The sequence below is a fragment of the Podarcis muralis genome, chromosome 1 (assembly GCF_964188315.1).
Source record: "Podarcis muralis chromosome 1, rPodMur119.hap1.1, whole genome shotgun sequence".
NCBI lineage: Eukaryota > Metazoa > Chordata > Lepidosauria > Squamata > Lacertidae > Podarcis > Podarcis muralis.
Window position 1 is genome coordinate 7,818,357 of NC_135655.1, and position 20,466 is coordinate 7,838,822.

At 43.6% G+C, this 20,466-nt stretch overlaps 1 protein-coding gene across 4 annotated transcripts in view; it reads left to right on the forward strand.

Annotated features, from left to right (window-relative positions):
* The window catches only part of ARID4A (AT-rich interaction domain 4A), a 62,757-nt gene that overhangs the window by 28,959 nt on the left and 13,332 nt on the right, over positions 1-20,466 (forward strand). For all 4 annotated transcript variants that reach the window (XM_028731729.2, XM_077919577.1, XM_028731649.2 and 1 more), the window contains 5 exons: positions 12,844-12,916; positions 16,591-16,685; positions 16,806-16,903; positions 18,357-18,585; positions 19,551-19,795. In XM_028731729.2, the coding sequence (XP_028587562.2) occupies positions 12,844-12,916; positions 16,591-16,685; positions 16,806-16,903; positions 18,357-18,585; positions 19,551-19,795 (740 nt within the window). The remainder of the gene's footprint in view (positions 1-12,843; positions 12,917-16,590; positions 16,686-16,805; positions 16,904-18,356; positions 18,586-19,550; positions 19,796-20,466) is intronic.

The following is a 20,466-nucleotide window of genomic DNA, read 5'->3' on the forward strand; positions in this document are numbered from 1 at the left end:
TTCAGAAGGAAAACAATGTTAAGGATGCAGTTAACAGGGGGATACCAAAGTGTTCTTTTTCGTGCTGCATAGACATTGCTAAAATACTTCCAAGTGCTTTTTTCCAGTCCTTCAGACCTCTTAAATTAAGACACATTGTTTTAACATATTTGGTTGGAGTTTTCAGCAAGCATAGCAGAAAGCTATACCATACATTAGCTGATAGATAATACTCCATAACCATTCATATTTCTGGAACCATTCTTGTCGGAAATTATGGCCCTCACTGTTCTTTGGGTATAAATTAAGTTTAATCTGTTGAATTGTCTCACTCTTTTTTGAGGGTGGAGGGCAACAATACGCCTATTTGCCTCCTCCTGGCTACAGGGCTGCAGTGCAACAGGTGATTTATTAGTTGCTTGTTTCTGTCATTTGTATGCTGTCCCATAACAAAGGTCTCTCTGTGGTTTACAGTAAACAAAAAAAAATGTAAATATACGATAAAAGATACAAAGTAGCTGCATAAATACAACAAGAACTAATATTACCGCACGCCCAAAATTAAGAACACAGATATAAACATAGATGCCAGTGAATTATACAAATTGTTTGTATAAATCATATAGTACTATAGAAAAATGATAGTCATACCTCATGTTACGTTTGCTTCATGATACATTTTTTCAGGAAGGGTTACTTCCAGGTTTCGCCGCTCGCGCATGCTCAGACACGCCACTGCGGGTTGCGTTCTGCTCATGTTGCGAACGGGGCTCAGGAACGGATCCCGTTCACAATCAGAAGTACCACTGTATTTGCACTTAACAATTACTACCAAGGTCGTGGTCTGAAGCAATAGTGAAAGTTATACCAAAACATAACAAAGATCCTATGGTACCTCAGCCATACAGACTGATTTCTCTGCTAAATCAAGTTGTTAAAATAGGGTCCTTCCTAATTGCAAAGCAAATAAACAACATACTCTACAAATATGTAAAACAGGATCAAACAGGTTAATAAAACAGGAAATTACAGCATAATGTCAAAAAACAAATTGACCATGCAATCACAAACATCAACATTCCAGGGTTTTTTAGGCACAAAAAAAGGCTTTTGATAGAGTAGACTGGCTTTTCCTACAAAGAGTTTTACAGTAAACTAATATGGGAGGAAAGTTCAAAACTTGAATAGATTTATTATACCAAAGACCTATTGTCAAAGTGTTTATCAATAATCATTTATCTACATCTATTTATGTGCAACAAGGAGCACATCAAGGTTGCCCATTATCACCTTGCTTGTTTGCAATCTTGTTTTAGAGCAATTGTTTGCAAAAATTTACTCAAACTCTGTCTCGGTTAACCACAATGACCAATAATCAAGTATAGCAAACTATTGACCTGACTATTTGGAATAACCTGTTAAACATTAGTTGTTGGCTTGAACAAGAGCATATTTTCTCCTATGAACAGGTGGCAACAGCCTTAATTCAAAGGTGACCACCATTAGTCCACTTTCAGCTAAGATATACAGTGGGACATTTACGGATAATGTATGGAATTTTATTACAATCTGGTAAAAATAAGGAAATTACAAAATATATTTAACACTTTCCCTGTTTAAAAGAAAACAATTACCGTATTTTTCGCCCTATAGGTCGTACTTTTCCCCCTCCAAAAATGAAGGGGAAATGTGTGTGTGTCCTATGGGGCGAATGCAGGCTTTTGCTGAAGCCTGGAGAGCGAGGGGGGTCGGTGCGCACCGACCCCTCTCGCTCTCCAGGCTTCAGGAAGCTATCCGCTAGCCGTGGGAGACGCAGCTCTCCCACGGCTAGCGGAGAGCTTGCCTGCACCCAGAAGCTTGGGGTGCGCTGAGCACAGCGCGCCCCAAGCTTCGGGCTTCACGCAGCCCTCCGCTAGCTGTGGGAGAGCCGTGCGGGTCTCACACGGCTAGCGGATAGCAGCCTGTTCTGGGGGCTGGGGGCTGGGGTCAGGGGAAGCTCGGGCTTCCCCCGCCCCAGCCCTGCACCTGGGGGGGAAATAATTTCTTTTTTCTTTATTCTCCCCCCCCCCCCAAAAAAAAAACTAGGTGCGTCCTATGGGTCGGTGTGTCCTATGGGTCGGTGCGTCCTATGGTGCGAAAAATACAGTAAATAAAGGCTATGCATGTGCTTTTGTAATCAAAGAAAATCTTTAATAAAAATTACTTTTAAAAGAGAGAACAATTGCACCCATTATATGTATAAAAGAAAGTGGTTAATGGACTTGTTAACTTAGTCACAATCAGAATGGGTCTGGATGGTCAAAAATATCCCAACAACACTACTAGGTGTTAATCTGAAAGAAAACTATTTCAAGACACTCGTTCAATAGTATCTTACTCCTTATAGCCGGAGCAAAATATAGTCAAAATACACATTGTGGGGGTTGTAAAAATACAAAGACAGAAATATTTTGAAACAAAAAAAATTCCTTCCAGTAGCACCTTAAAGACCAACTAAGTTAGTTCTTGGTATGAGCTTTCGTGTGCATGCACACTTCTTCAGATACACAAATATTTTGGAACTGCATAAAAATAAAGACTCTGGGGGCAACAATTTTGAAAATAATACATGAAAGCATTGATTATACACTTTCGAGGAATTCAAAAACTGCTCTCATATGCATGCCTTGGTCTGAAGTTATAAGCAACAATCTCTAATTGGTAAATAACTGTTCTGATAGCAGCAAAGCTTTGTATAGCTTAGCAGTGGGGAAAATAAAAGTCTTCCAACACTGATAGAATGTGTGAGAAAAACCTGGGAGACCATCCTGATGATAAAATTAGTTTACAAAAGGAACACTATATATTACAATCATGAAAATAAACTTATTGAGAGGTGAGCCTTATTCGTTTTTTGCAGGATAAAGCAAGAGATGAAACACCTCATTCACATTCCTGTAATGCTATGCAATCTTCTCTCTTTTTTACAAAATAACACTTTCTGGCTTAATAGAAGCTTCATTCCTGGAATGTAAAATGCGAATTTTTTAAATAATTTTTTTAATGTGCCAAGACTATGTAAGTTACTTCTAAAGCACTGGCATAAAATGATCAAATTCCCCACCAAGAACCCTAATGCCTCTGTTTTGAACCAACTGCAGTTTCTGGGGTGTCTTTAAAGGTAGCACGCATGCACACCGAGTTGTGAATAGTCTAAACTGGATGTTAACCAGCTGCAAAGTCCTAGAACGGATGGGGATTTTGTGGCCCTCCAAATGTTGCTGGACCTCATCTCCCATCACCTCCGACTGTTGGCCATGATGACTCAACGAGGGTTGGGATCCAACAGCATCTGAAGTTCATCTGAAAACAATATTTGCCATATTGGATCTCTCTGGCAGGGTGCCAGAAGCCAGGCCTTGTGGGGAAAACGAACCATTAATGCTTCTGCTATGTTAACACCTTCGGTTTGTGGGGCACTGTCTACTTTATCAGAGAACGTAAATACTGAAGGAGGGGACTGCCAACCGATGTAGCCATGTTGGTTTTTCTCTTTGAAAAGACCAATTTCGTACATCTCAGCAGGTTCAGTGTTACCTGTGAGTTCATAAAGAGAGCCTTTAGCAAGCTGGTTTCCCCTAGGATAGTCATTCTGGGAAATTCAGCCCTGGCTGAAGTCAAGCAGGCCTGCTCCTCTTCCTCCCCCCATGAGCGATTATTTCTTTCTTTAAGCTTTCCTGACTCCTTGGTTAATCTTAACTTTTATTCCTCTTGTCTTCCTCGTGCAACCTCATTGCACACTCCTTAGAAATAGTTACAGATAGATAACCGTGTTGGTCTGCTGTAGTCGAAACAAAATTTAAAAAATCCTTCCAGTAGCACCTTAGAGACCAACTAAGGGCATTAAGTGGTTTTAATAAAAACTGGAAAAACAAATTAAGGCTTCATTCTGCTTGCCAATCAAGTGTCTCTCTTGATGGTTGTTCTACTGCTCTCTTGGGTCTCTTCCTATAACAGTGATGGGAACCATAGTTGTCAACTTTCAGATTTGAAAATAAGGGATCAATAGCCTCACCTGTCCCAGGGACAGTCTATGGGATATCTAACAACCTGGGATAGCAGCAGGAAGCAGTGGGAAACATTCTTGGACCCCAACCATCGGCCATGCTTATTGAGGTTGATGGGAGATGGAGGTCCAGCTGCATCTGGAGAGCAACCCATTCATTCTCCAGTCTTTTTCTGTAGCTTGTGGGTCCTGCTTTTAGGACTTTAAGCCTGAAGTGGGATTTGTGTGGAGGCAGTTTGGAGAGTGAGCAGTGTGGGTGGCTTCACCTGCTACAAATGGGCACATCTGGCATAGGAGCGGGCCCAGTTTATAAACACAGGTTAGCAGCCCAAATCCCTGGCCTGACTGCCTTTTGTGGATGGGGGAGTGGGGACTACAGTGGTACCTCGAGTTAAGTACTTAATTCGTTTCGTAGGTCCGTTCTTAACCTGAAACTGTTCTTAACCTGAAGCACCACTTTAGTTAATGGGGCCTCCCACTGCCGCCGCGCCACCGGAGCATGATTTCTGTTCTCACCCTGAAGCAAAGTTCTTAACCCAAGGTACTATTTCTGGGTTAGCAGAGTCTGTAACCTGAAGCGTCTGTAACCCGAGGTACCACTGTATTTCGGAGGAAACTGGTTTGTGAGACCCGTTATTCGCGGAGGTGTTCTTCATGCCCCATGCTCAGTGGGCCTTAAAAGCACATGGCAGGCAAGCACTGTCGCGCCCTTTGGGGGCCTAACCCCATTTGTCTTTGTTTAACGCAAGAGGAGCCCCAGAGGTTCGTTGGGTGTGCTTAAGAAAACTCGCAGGTGCTTCTTAATTTCTGGATTTAAGTTCTTTCCTTTAAAAAAAGTTAGGAAACGCCGAGAGCCCTCAGTGCATGGTTTTTCCCGAGGGAAGCAGCGGCAAATCATTGCACCGCCCCCGAGGAAGAGCCTGTTTTACTTCGCCTGGCCCAAATCCTGCAGTTACATGCTTTTGGGTGTGCGTTTGTTTTAAATCCAAGCCCAGGGTGAGGGTGGTGGTGGTTTGTTTGCTTTTTAATGGGTCGTTCTTTGTGTGGGGGGGGGGGGTTATGTAAGCAATGTGGACTTTGCGAATCCCCCCCCCCCCAACACAGAGGGGGGGGGTCGGCTCTTGAGCCTGTTGGACGAGGAGGAAACTTGGCCGGGCTGAAAGCGCGGCGCCGCGGCCGTGTGTTTCCCTTTCGCTTCCCCCTCGCCGTCTGCGGCCTTTGCGAGGCTGCAAACAGAATGGCTGTTCATGCTTCGAGGCTGCCTGCGGGGTTGCCATGGCGACGCACTGTTGGCTGCGAGTGCGCATGCTCGGGGGCGAGGGGACGATTGAGCCGAGGCTTTTGGCAGGCTGCCCGGGGAGGCTTACCAGATGCTTTGAAATGGGCTGTCTCCTTTCTTCTCCTCCTCCTCCTCTCATGTAATGTCCGATTCCTCCCTTTCCTTGCATTTACCTATCTATCTATTTATTTACCTATTTATCTGAACGGACCGGGGGAGAGGATGTGAGGAGCGATGCTGCAGAGCGGCGGCGGCTTCGGTGCAGCGAGAGAAAAGGGACGCAAATATTTGCAAGTTAGGCTGAAGTACAGCGAGGCACCGCGAGCAGATTAGGTAGAAAAAGCAAATACATATATATATAAATATTTTAAAAAACCAGTTTGCACTTGGGAGGAAAACGCAGCACCCGGGTAAGGACTCCTCGCGCGTTCAGTAGGTGTAGCATTAATCCATTTCGGCCCCTGTGGGTGGGGGTGGCTTTTTCTTTTCTTTTTTTTGGTGAGGGGTGGGGTTTACTTTTTTTTTAAGTTTTCTGATCTTTCCAGCAATGCATGTGGCAATGCATGTAATCCTCTCTTTTTTTCCCTCTCCCCCTTGCAAAATAAAATAAATTAAAAAATGCATGTATAGATATTTTTTTGTTCCTGTGCCAGAAAAAAGAATGGCTTTTTAAACAAAATGGAGTCACTTTCCATGCAAACATGCTTTAATACTGAGCAAAGTGTAAGGGCTTGATCGTTTGTGGAATGTGGATTCTCTCTCCTCCTCCCCCCTCCCCCTCCCTCATGTTGTTATACAGAGTGAATAGGCCACATTTTGCAGGGTGTGAACTGTTGCAATCTGCGCTAGGGGTTTTTTTTGTGTGTGTGTCTGTGTGTTAGCATTTGTAAATACACCCTTGTCGCAGGTAAGTGAATGAAGGGCGATCCCCCTTCTTTTAACCCCTGGGTAATATTTTTATATGTGGTTGCTTGCAACTGATACTTGGCTCCTAAAGAGCTTCTGCCTTTCAAACAAAAGAGGAGGGAGGGGGGAGCTTTGTTTTTTTCTTTTTTAAAATAAAAACTGCATTCCTGTGCATTTCTTTTTAGACCTAACTTGGAATTAAAATGTTGGTAGAGACTGGAAGGTAAAGTACACCAGAAAGAGAGATTAGCATAGGGGGGAAATGCAGAATCTATTGTTTCATGTGGCAGGAGAGAACCTTTATATAAAAGTGAAGATATGGAGATCAGTCTGGCTGGTGGAACACTGGCATTTGCTTTTTATATTGTCAGCAGAAATCATTCTTACTGGATCGTTAAGTCAAAGTGTTATATACGTATCTCCTTAAAACCCAGTCCAGTCCTTTCCTCCTCCTCCTCCCCCCCAGTCCCCCCACAAGGAAATATTCAAGCATATTATGTTATTATGTCAGGTTTTTTCTTTTCTTTAGTGGTTTGATTCAGAAGTAAAATGCAGTCCTCATCTGGCTTCTCTTCCTGCTATGTAAAATCTTTTACATTTAAAATAATGTAATATTTAAAATAACCGGGGTGGAGTTCTGTTCGAAACGGGCTGCGGTTTTTTATAAACCTGCTTTTGTGCTGAGATTTTGTCACCTGGTGGTTTTTCTTGCAGTTCTGGCAGTGGAAGGGGCCTCGGGACTGGTAAGCCACCTCTGGATAAAGGACACGCTGGGTCCAATCCACCAATCACGGCTTCACTTGCTCCAGTGGAGATTGTTTGAGGCTCAAACCCATGTCCTATTGAAATGTATGGTGCCTGTGTAACCACAGCAGTGCTTGGTGTGCTGCTTATTGTTGTGCCTCCCCTTTTCTACATGCAGTTTTCACTGTACCTGTGTAGGAATTTGAACCCAGGACTCAGTCAGTGAAAAGAAACCAGTTCCCCCATTGCAACATACTACCCAAGGGGTCAGCAAGGTCTACCTAGCCTGGGCTGGTTAACTCCAGCGGAGATCCCTCTGTGGGTCGGATCGCGCGGTTCATGATTTCCTGCACCTGCGCAGATGCGATTTTCTGCATCTGAGCATGCGCAGACGCGATTTCCGACATCAGGGAAGCGAGTCCCTGCACCGCGCTGCGCTGGTTTAGCACAGCACGCGGGGACTCGCCGAGCGGGCAGCTCTGTTTGGGGACGGCTCATGGGTTGGTTAAACGACCCCCATGGGCTGCTTGTGGCCCATGGGCCTTAGGTTGCCTACCCCTGTACTACCCCTTTCCCACATGGATATGTCAATAGGTCAACTATTCTTAATCTTATATATTTATTTATACTCTGATTTTTCCCCCTGACAGTACTATAAGTCCCTTGAACCATTCAAGTACTGGGTTTCAACCCAGGAAATGTCTTCCTAGCCCTTGTAGCAAGTTGGCAGTTTATCTGAAGTGACTTGTAGAAATGGTGGGTGTGATGTGGCTTTGCCATTCTTCTTCCCAAAGCCCAGTTTCTGGCTTTGTTATTAGCGCCATGTCCAACGGTGCATCAAGGTACCATTATCCAGGTGATCAGGTTCTTTTTTTGCAGTTGTCCCAAAATACTGCTTGTTAATCCTGAGCTTTAATGAGTTGCTCTTGAGCTACAATTGAAAGCTTTTGTATTGAGATTTTATCGGGTTGAAAGCTATTCCAGTTATTATTCGCTTGCTCTTTTTCACTTAGCTCAGATCCATACCTATCCCATTCCCCAGCGGTTTAGGAGCTGATTTCAGATTTGGACAAAAAGGCCAAATCCGTATGCAATTCAGTAAAATAGCAGAAGGCACTTTCTTTCCTCAGACATTCCTCTCCTTGGATCCTCTGGTGTGTCCAAAAATGGGGACCATGTCCTCTGGCCTTTGTGATCTTGAAGGACCTCTACAGAGGTTCAGAGGGTTTATCTCAGAAGAGGCAGAAACACCAAAAGCAGCCATTTTGACTTCAGATTTCTCTTTTTGTTGCTTTTTATAGTTATTGGAGATCTGCCTTAGTCAAGAGTCTAGAACAGGGTTGGCTAACCTTTGGTTCTCCAAGTGTTGTTGGACCAGCTCCCAGAATCCCTGACCATTGACCATGATCTGGTGGGAGCTGGGTGTCCCAACACCCAGAGGGGGCACCATATGGATTACCCCGGTCTCGATGCTAAATTCAGTTCTGAAGCTGGGCTTACACACTCTACATGCATTCGGTTCAAAGAGTTTGGAAAGTGGGGTGGAGGTGATCGTAGAATCTGATGAAACCCCTAGATTAAGATTGAAACCAGGGTTCCTGTAGACGATTGGTAGCTGTTCTTTATTCATATTATTACAGAATTTTATTGGGAGATCAAATTGTTCCCCAAAGCTTGGAGACAGCTGCTTCTGCAAAAAATACACATTTGTTTAATGATAACTTTCAAAAGTGTGCAGGACTTTCATGTTCTGAAATTCCTTAACCTTGTAAACATAAATTTCCTTTCGGCTGAACATATTCAGCGCCCGTGTGACTGACAACATCTATACCTACTGCAGCATAATAATTACAATAGCCATTTGACTCCTATGTCCTTGTTGGAAGGCGCATAACGTTTCCTGCGCAGAATGGACTTGACTCTCTTTCCAGCAATTTTGTAGTACTTTGATAAAATAATGCAGTAAAAGAAAATAGACATTTGTGGCGCTCTTGTTTATTTGGAATGCAAAAACCTAATTAAAACCTTTGCAGCATGTTTCAACACCTTGATACTGACACAGTGTGGTAACTTCAGCTACCATTATAAATGTTTTGCATTAATGCTCTATACTCATATTTAGAATTCTCACTAAATATAGACATTCCTCTGAGGCTATAAAAAAGATGGTTGGGAGGTTCTAGAAACTGCCCATCAGAAGCAAATTCTGTGTTTATATCCCTTTGAAGAATAACAAACTCTCTTAAATTTTCTTGCTATTTAAAACCCCTTTAATATTTAAGACAGAACTAGGAATGAGAGATCTTCCCCAGTGCCATTAACATTTCCTTAGTATTTAAAGGTAAAGGTACCCCTGCCCGTACGGGCCAGTCTTGACAGACTCTAGGGTTGTGCGCTCATCTCACTCTAGAGGCTGGGAGCGCTGTCCGCAGACACTTCCGGGTCACGTGGCCAGCGTGACGAAGCTACTCTGGTGAGCCAGAGCCGCACATGGAAACGCCGTTTACCTTCCCGCCAGTAAGCGGTCCCTATTTATCTACTTGCACCTGGGGGTGCTTTCGAACTGCTAGGTTGGCAGGCGCTGGGACCGAGCAGCGGGAGCGCACCCCGCAGCGGGGATTCAAACCGCCGACCATGCGACCGGCAAGTCCTAGGCGCTGAGGTTTTACCCCCAGCGCCACCCGCGTCCTTAGTATTTATAATAAAAATAATTTGTTATTTATACCCAGCCCATCTGGCTGGCTTCCAACAAAATATTAAAATACAATAGTCTATTAAACATTAAAAGCTTCCCTAAACAGGGCTGCCTTCAAAAAGTCTGGTAGTTGTTTTTCTCTTTGACATCTGATGGGAGGGCATTCCACAGGGCGGGTGCCACCACTGAGAAGGCCCTCTGTACTGGACTGAGGCCGTTTAGGGCTTTAAAGGTCAGCACCAACACCGTTGTTTTGGCTGTTGATTTCTGCAGGTGCCAGCTATATGTGTGGAGCAGGAACCACTCCTCACCATCCTGAACAAGGGCTCCTGTTTACTTCTCTGGCAACAAATCAAACTTGGGTCACTTGCTGTACTTCCTTTATCACTGATAAAACCATTTTAAAAGATTGTAGTTACTCAAGAGAGCCCATAGTATTCCACAAGTTCCTTAGTAGCACACAGTGCCTGCAATTTAGTCCAAGTTACTTGGGAGTAACACCCAATCTACACAGTGGGGCTTAAACCTTGGGTAGACATTCATAAGATTGCCCTGTGCATTTGAGGTTTCAATATTTTATTCTGTGCAGAGCATGGCCCGCAATACTAAATGATTAAATTAAGAAAACTGTGATGAACTTTCCTTATATTTCTTTTTCCAAGATGATGTAAGAAGCACAAAAGTGCAAGTCAAGCTCATGAGTTTGGGGAAAACAACTCTCCCATTTTATTTAAAACTATATCCCATAGCATCACTGAATGAATTTGGCAATCATCAAATATGAAAAAATAAGAGTCCTGCTTCCAAAGAGAAATCTTATAGGGGCTTATAGCTTTGTTTACAGATTAGTAGGTTTAAGGCTGAGGTGTTTTCCCAGTGCTCCTGAGGGATTTTGGGATTGAACTTCTGTCCCTGTATGCATAAAGCATATGATTTGACACCAAGCACCATCCACCCTTTCCAGTCCAATCCCCATTTCTATGAATCAGGTTAAATCAAATGGTACATATTCAGAACTCCATTCAGCACTTCGCTCCCAGTAAAAGTAAGTGTGCACAAAAGAAACCCTAAGATTACTTTTAACCGTTTTGCTGTAACAGGATCACCTTGGTGTAATATTTAACATTTTGCTCAGTTACACCTGACGCACATGCGTTAAACTCCTGAAGTACTTCTGAAGCATTTTATTGTGATGCTGTAAACATAAAGGCTGGTGCACACAGTGTCAGAAAACAAGAAATTGCAAAGTCTTAAGGATTCATGTGATGCTACTGGAGCCTGTCTTGAGAAATAAACATTGAACAGAATGGCCCCTGCAGCACTGTGGAATAGATATATTTGGCTTTCCTTCCCTCTCCTACTACAAAAAGTGAAAGAATATGAGCACTAAGTGACTCTAATAATGTCAGCCCCCAAATACTCTCCAAATAAGCACTTGGGTGACACAACTTAGTTTTTTGTTCAGAACAAAAAGCTCCTTTAGAGAAAATACCACGATAAATACTCAAGAATAATTATGATAGTCAGTAGAAATGGTTTTTTTTCAAGATCATGGTTTGTAGGGTGTCTAGAGGGGAGAATAACTCCCCCATGGAAATAATCTTTCCAGGAATATTTCTGTCATTAATTGTGTTATCTGGGATTCTCTGCCATCCACCCCCCCCCCATGGGCATGTAGATAGATGCAAGAGTCACTTATGGAGAGGAGTTACCTATGTATCTCAGATGCAACTGTCCCAGGATGTGGTAGCTGATCACAAGGTCCACTTCAGACTAGTGGTTGCATTCTGCTGAATGCAGCCACCTGCTTGAGTGTGTGTTGTCATTGTTGGAATCCCGGGCTAGGAACAGGGAGACGAGACTAAGTTCCCATTCAGCCTTGAAGCCTGCTTGGTGACCTTGGGCCAACAGCCCTCTTCCAGCGTCGCCTGCTACTGCAGGGTAGCTATAAGGACACAGCGGGGTGGGAACGATGTATTCTGGCCCTGTGTTCCTTGGAGGGAGACTGGGATTGGTAGCTGTCCCGCAAGAGGTGTGATGCTGCAGCAGAGTCATGTGTCTCCCGTGCTGGGATGAGATTTAAAAATCCGTCGGCAAACGTGCTGCAGGAGTGAAAGCTTCACTCCTGAGTTCGCTTAATAGGGAACTCATCCACCAGAAATTGAGCGGAAACATGAGAGAGGTATTGGCATTCTTGGGGGAACCCCAAGGTTTTCAGTAGTACAAGCACCTTAAACTATGCAGAGGCTGAAGAGCCCAGCGGGGACTGAGCATGTTCAGTAGCCAGAGAATGTGTCTTGTCAGTTGAAACCTGGGGGTGGGAGAAGGAGGCAGTGGTCCTGCTGGGGGCCTCTTAAATCAGGGGTGAAGAAGTGGCCCTCCAGGCCTCTTATCTGGCCCTTGGAACACTTCCCAGGCCACATCCCTTATTGGCCCTGTTTCGCTTGAACTTTGATCGTTCCTCTTCCTTGTCTGGATAGAGGAGAGATGGGTGTGTGTGAAGAAACCAGTCCGCTGTGCAAAGGTAAAATTCACATTCTTTGCTCTGTTTACTTTTATTCTGGCCCCTCCATCCGCTGGCCTGTGGCCCTCAGAAGATTGTCTGGAAGGAAACGTGGCCCTTGTTGTGCAAAGGGCTCCCTGCTGCTGCCTGACAGCTCACAGAATCCTGCAGAAGGGCGTAGTTGGCTGGAAAGAATCCTGAACCAGAGCACTTCTGCTAAGAGAGTAGGGTATACTTTGTGAGTTCAGATTTGAAGTAATGCTGCTTGTGGTTCCATGACTTTCCAGCTGAAACTGAACAGAGATTAGTGACTCTAATAGAGCTTTTCAGGTTAATAAGCCAATCACTGTATATTTTCAGGGGCAGTGGTCTCTTGGGGATGAGGCCAGGCATCAGGGTCCCTTCAAAATGAAGACTGACCACTTGCATTTAACGGGAGCTCCAGAGCCTGTCAAATCTCCATCAGACGTCAACATGCAAGACACTTTCTATCAAGTTGCTTGGATACCATATAACGTATTTTGGTGAATAGTTCCCTCTTGCCAATTTTATAATACTGTTTTTTTGCAGATCTGAAATTTGTCGAACTCGGCTCTCCGTCTGCAAATGCTTATGATGCTGCCATTAAGGCAAACGCATATACTTTATTTTTATTTTTTTAAAGCGTCTCCTTTTTTCTTTTCTTTTGGCAGCCTGAGGAAGAGCTTGATCCTGAAGAGAGGGACAATTTCCTCCAACAGCTTTACAAGTTTATGGAAGACAGAGGTAAGACTTGACTGCCTTTTAGAATGATGGAAGCTCTGAACCTAGCGTGGAAGTGCATTTTAACAGTGCTATATTTGCTGATTGTGTCGAATGCTTGTAATGTGCTCTGAATGCTGTTGAGACCACATTCCTGTGCATTCGAGGGGAAGTCCCATTGAACTTGGAGGCATTTACTTCAGAGTAAATGTGCAAGGCATTTGGGCTGGTGTTTACAAACATTAAGCATCACCATCACCTAAAACGAATCCTCTTAAGCAATCTTACTGCAGTAATGAGTTTGCAGCAGCATGCGAGAGAGGTGAGGCATAGGTATCTGCAGGTATGTGGGACCCTTTTTTGGGTGGAATATGGGCACTGCCAGATGACCAATTTATTGAGCATTCATCCTGACTTGTTTGCGGGGAGGTTACAAGACATTGCATCAAAGCAAGTGTTACCCCACTTTTTCCCGTGTCTTTCCTTACTGCAAAATGTCAATCTTTGGTGGAAGTGGGTTTGTTGTGCAGGATCTCTCAACCAACTGTAGTTGCACAACCTGAATTTGCCGGTATCTGACAGAGTCCCACCTGTTAATAGCAAGCATCTGAAAACCCCCTATATGTGTGCACCAACATCTTGAAGTATACCCAGAAGGTTATAGAAAGCCAAGTATAGAAATGTGTTGATACTGTAGTTATATGTTGTTCTTGTATTTACATGAAAACCAATACAAATTATTTGGATTAAAACAAAAACACACACACACTGTAATGTGCTCCCAGTGACCAATTCTTCCAAATTTGATCCACTGTGCTTGGTGCATGTTGTGGCCTGTATCTTTTCAAGGGCCAGTCTTCCATCATGTTTGCTGTGGGTAGTCTAGGTTCAAGAATACAAAAGATTAAAGGCTGGCTTGTCAGGTCCAAATCCATTGCAGTATCAATGAAATACTCCTTATATTCACTGCAACTTGAAGTGCCAGGCAGAGTGATAGCAAACTAAAGCGCTATATGCTATGAAAGCAGCCAGTGAGCATGATTGTTTGCAATCGTGTTGTTAGCCAATTTAATCCTGTTGTCATATGTTTGCGTTGAACTGATCCAAGGTCAAGGGGTTTAATTCGCATGAATGTTCCCAACATTGAGAAAGGGGTATTATTATCATTTTATTATTATTATTAAAATTGTTTTTATTTAAATTTCTACTGCCCTTCATCTGAGGATCACTGGGCGATTTACAATATTAGTGTTTCAGTTTGCCTGGGATTCTGAGGTTGGCTGGTTGGTTTGCAACTAAACCATCTTAAGGTTGGTTGAAAAGGACAGACAAGACATTGAATTGCCTTCCTCAGTGCAAATTGTTGTCTGTTCATCACCAGGATGATAAAGAGAAACTTGCTTGTATTTCCAGGCTCATAGAACTTAGCTTATTAGCATTAGCCAAGGCTTCAAAAATCTCTTGCCTTGCACAGCTACAAATTCTGAAATGCATAAAATTGATCATTTTTAATCCTTGGCAACAGTGCTTGGCTGATGTTGCTGTCTCATGTAACATCTGTCTCCAATACAGTGTAAAATACTGGGCAACTAATTACTGTTGCTGAACTAATCTAATACCTCATGGGAGGAGAAGCCCCAGTTCATTTTTGTTTGTGGGAGGTTCCTGGTTCAATCCGTAGCAGCTTCTGTTTAAAAGATTTCTGGTAACACAGTGCTGGACTAGATGGATCTGTGCTCTGTGTATAAGGCTACTTCCTGTATACTCATATATTAATGTCTTGCTGTGGGTAGCATAGATCAACTGCCTAGAGAGATCCCTGCTACAGAACAGGATCTGTCTAGGAATGCTTGCTTTGGATGCTCTCTGCTGGTAAATGATGGAAATGGAAATGACTTCTGGAGATTTCTCATTTGGATTTGACATTTAATTTCCTGGCATCATGCTCTGAAAATCTTAAAATCTCAATTACCAGTAACCATCCATTATAACAGCATGCACATATTTAAGGGCGGTCGACTTCATGGGGCCACTGCATATTTTCATTTTCTATAATAAATCCTGGATTGCAGATTATATTTTTGCAGTGGGGGGGGGGGCTGTATTTTTTTCTTTCCAGTTTGTATACTGCTAATTGCAGTTGTCTCTAAGCAGCATACAGGAGACGCAATGCAATGAGACTAAAAATGAGTTAAAACATAAAATAAGAATTGAATGAAAATACCTTCTAAAATTCTTTTTAAAAGGATTCGGTAAGCACTGGAAGTACTTTAGGAAGAAGGCCTGTCTGACACCAGCTAATAGAGAGTTCCACAAAATACTGGGCATGCAGATCCTTATGGATATGAGCCCTGGGGGACCATGCTGAGATTCCCGCATTGCAGGACCCTAGATGACCCTTTGGGTCCCACCTTACTGTACGATTCTCTGACCACCAACAGTGACTCCACTGAAGACTTAGGTGATTAAGCAAAGATACAAGGGCCGTATTTAGGGCCTTGTAAATTATTACAAGACTTTTAATCTGGCAACCAGTGTGACCTTCTGAGTCCTGAAGGACTCAGTGCTGAGGATTGCCTGTCCCAATCTACCATCCACAGTGTTTTACACCAATTTGAGTGGTTTTCTATAGTTGAGCCTTGGTCCTAATTGGACCTAATAAAATACTAGGCTGCAATCCTGATTCCATTTTCCTAGAAGTAAGCCCCATTGAGTTCAGGAGGATTTGGTTCTGAGTAGACTGTTAAGATAGGGACTCGGGTGACGCTGTGGGTTAAAGCCTCAGCGCTTAGGACTTGCTGATCGAAAGGTCGGCGGTTCGAATCCCCGCGGCGGGGTGCGCTCCCGTCGTTCGGTCCCAGCGCCTGCCAACCTAGCAGTTCGAAAGCATCTTCGGGTGCAAGTAGATAAATAGGGACCGCTTACCAGCGGGAAGGTAAACGGCGTTTCCGTGTGCTGCGCTGGCTCACCAGATGCAGCTTTGTCACGCTGGCCACGTGACCCGGAAGTGTCTGCGGACAGCGCTGGCTCCCGGCCTATAGAGTGAGATGAGCGCACAACCCTAGAGTCTGTCAAGACTGGCCCGTACGGGCAGGGGTACCTTTACCTTTACTAGAGTGTTAAGATTGTGCTTTTAAGCTCTTAATGGTCATTTCACCCTCCATTTTTTGCTGCTTGTATCCTCAACTCTTAAAAAAAATTATTCCTTATTTGCAAAAAATGATTCTGTCAAATTACTAATTGATTGTTGAGTCTATTTATGCCCCACTCCGGAAGGGAGAAGAGGTTGGAATTTCCATTACCTTTAAAGGTGACATTTAACTTGTCCCATCATTATCTTAAAGCCAGTCTGTATCCTATTTAGAAGAATCTGTTTTACCAAAGCAGGCACCAGGTATCAACTTCTGCTTCGAGATGCTCACAGCCAAGCAGTTAGAAGAAGAAGCCTATAATGTAGCCATGCAAATAACTTACTAGCCAAATAATAATAATAATAATAATAATTCACTTGCCAATATTTGTTGATTGATTGTGGTCTAATAGGCTGGAGGGGAATAATGGGACCAGCCTGGGTGCCTAGAGATGACATCAGGCAAGTGGCTATTTATAAGCTATAAAGTGTAGATACGTGCTTTAGAGTAAAAGTGCAAAGCCTGTGTAATAAATGCTTCTTTTGGTATCTCTTTTATATTAATCAGGAACTCCTATCAATAAGCCACCTGTTCTGGGCTATAAGGATCTTAACCTCTTCAAACTTTTCAGACTGGTATATCAGCAGGGTGGGTGTGACAATGTAAGTATGGCATTTCTTAAAGCTAGCCTTTAATTTCAAGCTAACATTGTTTTAGTTTTCTATTTAATTTATATATGTGCACTACTGCACTCCTAAAATACTTCTCTACCTCCCGCACAGATTGATAGTGGAGCCGTATGGAAGCAAATTTATATGGACCTTGGCATTCCTATTTTGAACTCCGCTGCTTCCTACAATGTAAAAACTGCTTATAGAAAGTAAGTAGTCTCTCTTTTTATTTAAGGTACAACTACTCAAAACTTACTTAGACCTGAAGGAAATCATAAGCAGGATTTGGCAGGGGGAGGAGGCAATATAGACAATAGCAAGGGGGAACATCACTAACAATAACTTCACGGTGCTGTACAGGTTTTTAGCTACTGTACATTTTTCGGTCTTGCTAACTCAGCAGTCCCAACTGCTGTCTGCTGTGGCTAACAACTTAAACTTCCAAATGTAATACTACATTTAAAAGCAAAATGGTAAGTCGGCGGCAGCTAGAATTTATGGCCTCATTTGGGCAATCATATTTCTGCTTAGTTAAGCCCTAAGTACAAACAAGCCTTGCATCTCCTCCTATAATCCCTCTGCTCCTCCCTTTACAGAAGCGAGCAAGCAAACTAGGAGAGAGACTTCAACTTAACTTAAGAGTTTTGCATTATGTCCATACTGGGAAATGGTGATTAAATGGCTTCAGGACAGAACGGGATATTAAGCCATGGTTTGAAATTTTATAGCTTGGCCTTTTTCTCTTTTTTTAAGTGTTGAGCTTCTTGTACCCTGTTTAGAAACTATTGTAATTAAGTGATATATAGATTGTGGAAATAAGGAAGTCAGTACGAATGACATGGGGAAATTGTAGCTAACTGAAGACTTCCTCTGGATTTATTTATTCATAAACCACCCTTTATCCGACGATCCCAGGGCAGTGCACAACATTAAAAACATAAAATGCATAGCTTAATAAAATAAAATAAAAACTTTAAAACAATTGCAGAAAAAACGTATCCTCAACAATTCTCCCCACATTAAAAATGCTATAAATTGTGTAAAGAGGAATGTTTTTGCCTAGCACCTAAAGACATGCAAGGATGGTGCCAGGCTGACCTCTCTAGAGAGAGCATCCCACAGTCCGGGAGCCACCTCAGAAAAAGCTCTTTTTCTTGTTGTCACCCTCTGCACCTCTCAGGGAGAGGGGACAGACACAGAAGGGCCTCAGGTGACAAGCACAGGGTCTGGATCGGTTCGTACTGGGAGAGGCAGTTCTTATTTGTCATATCAAGTGAAGGAGCTGCATGGGCGACCTCAAGGCTCATTCATATCTCTGCTTATTACCCTAGGATATGGCTACCCGAGCCAGCCTAATAAGAATCACATTTCCAAGAGTCCTCTGTGCACTGAGCAGCCATATGTCAGGACACCAGGAAGTCAGAGAGAAACCTTCTTCCCACTGTGACTGAGGATTAAAATTGGAGGGTGGCGTGGGGGAACGATAGCGCTGTAATTGTTGGGAGAATTATTCTGTAGATCAGAACCTCCTCTTGAGTTAGAGCAGAACTTGAGGGTGTTAAAGGAGTTCGCGTTCTCCCTCTGTGCTGCCTAGGTGATGGAAAGAGCCTTATTTTATTTTATTTTTACATTGCCAATAAATTCCTTTTCCGAAACCTGTAGGTATCTTTATGGTTTCGAAGAGTACTGCCGGTCTGCGAACATTCAGTTTAGAACCATCCACCACAATGAACCAAAAATAATAGAAGCAGTACAGAAACCAGAAGAGCCAATGGAGGAAAGTGTAAAAGAAGAGCCAGAGATGTTCCCCATAGAGGTTCGCAATGAGGAGGATGAAAACGATTGCAGCAGTGAAAGTGAAAAAGAAGAAACTGAGCAGAGGTCTCCTAGGGTAAGGTCCATCACTTAGAGCCTTGTGATACTAATTTATTATGTTCCACTTTGGAATGGAAATGTAATCCTATATGATTAGTTCTAGATATCTCTTTCTACTTTTATTTTATCTGACATCTGTTATAGCTTGCTTGGTTATAAGTAAATGGAAAGAAAGAAAAAGTACAGTAAAAAAGGAGGTTCCTACTCTTGCTTTCCCAGCAGGGGTTTAATTAACCAGCTATAGGCCAATGACTAGGGACGCGGGTGGCGCTGTCGGTAAAACCTCAGTGCCTAGGACTTGCCGATCGCATGGTCGGCGGTTCGAATCCCCGCGGCGGGGTGCACTCCCGTCGTTCGGTCCCAGCGCCTGCCAACCTAGCAGTTCGAAAGCACCCCTAAAGTGCAAGTAGATAAATAGGGACCGCTTACCAGCGGGAAGGTAAACGGCGTTTCCGTGTGCGGCGCTGGCTCGCCAGATGCAGCTTGTCACGCTGGCCACGTGACCCGGAAGTGTCTGCGGACAGCGCTGGCTCCTGGCCTATAGAGTGAGATGAGCGCACAATCCTAGAGTCTGGCAAGACTGGCCCGTACGGGCAGGGGTACCTTTACCTTTACCTATAGGCCAATGAGAGTAAGCTAATGTTTGTTCTGGAAAAAGCTGGCAGCTCATTTCCTCCTGCGTTTTCTCAGTCCTGTTTTCCTCATGGTTGTATCTGTTGCTGCTCACGCTGCTTACGTGGTAACAGAATCCATGTTTTTAGATACCTATTCATAAAGCTGTGATGGTGGCTTTCAGATACATATTTTGCTTGTCCGTGAATTCCCTGGTGCGCCGCTAGTCAAGGAAAAACGGTTTAACTTAATACTGCAGCAATGTATTGTGTAATCCTAACCTGCCTTGAAGGCAGCAATGCAGTTTAAACAGCATGCTTTCTTCTCCCTCCCTCTCCCCCCCCCCCCAAAACCCCCCAACTATCATAGGGACGAAGGAGACTTGTTCGTGATGTCACTGTCGCTAAAAAGGAAGGCGAAGATGATAAAATGCTGGACAAACTAAGAGACAGCAACAAGGAGAACAAAGATGTAGAAGACATGTCCAGTAATGCAGAAAAAAGGGAAAATGAGCTGCCACTTGGAAGCAGAAAGACCACACCAAAGCAAAAGGAAAAGAAAGCAAAAAAGGAAGAGGAATCTGACAAGGAGTCAGATGAAGAGGAGGACAGGAGGCAAGAAATATGTCTTTACTTCTTCTACTTTTTGTTTGATGCTGTAGCACGCGAGTGTAAAAGTCTTGAAATTGGACACCCAGTGAAAAGGACCCTTAATCCATGTTAAATTGCATCTCAAAAGGTGTCGTTTTATAGGGCAGGCTCAGTATAAGGACGTAAATGGACAGTCTTCATCCTTTTTAAAAAGCTGGCAGCTAACAAAGAGCTTGGTAGTATGATGGCTCCAAGAGGAAGAAGGTTATAGGAGGCTTCAGCGCCAGGGTTGGGGAATCTGTGCACCTCAAGATGTTGGACTACAACTCCCATCATCCCTCAATATTGACCATGCCAGCTGGGACCAGTGGGAGTTGGAGTCCAGCAATACCTGAAGGGGCCACAAGTTCCTGCAGTAGCTCTACACAAAAATTCCTGCCTTTTCTTTGGCGAAATAAATATATGCCAATTTCCATAGTTTCCCATTACCCGTAACCTATGAATCTTTGTTGTTGTTTAGTCATGTTCGACTATTCGTGATCCCCTGGACCAGAGCACGCTAGGCACTCCTGTCTTCCACTGCCTCCCGCAGCTTGGTGAAATTCATGTTAGTAGCTTCGAGAACACTGTCCAACCACCTCGTCCTCTGTCATCCCCTTCTCCTTGTGCCCTCCATCTTTCCCAACATCAGGGTC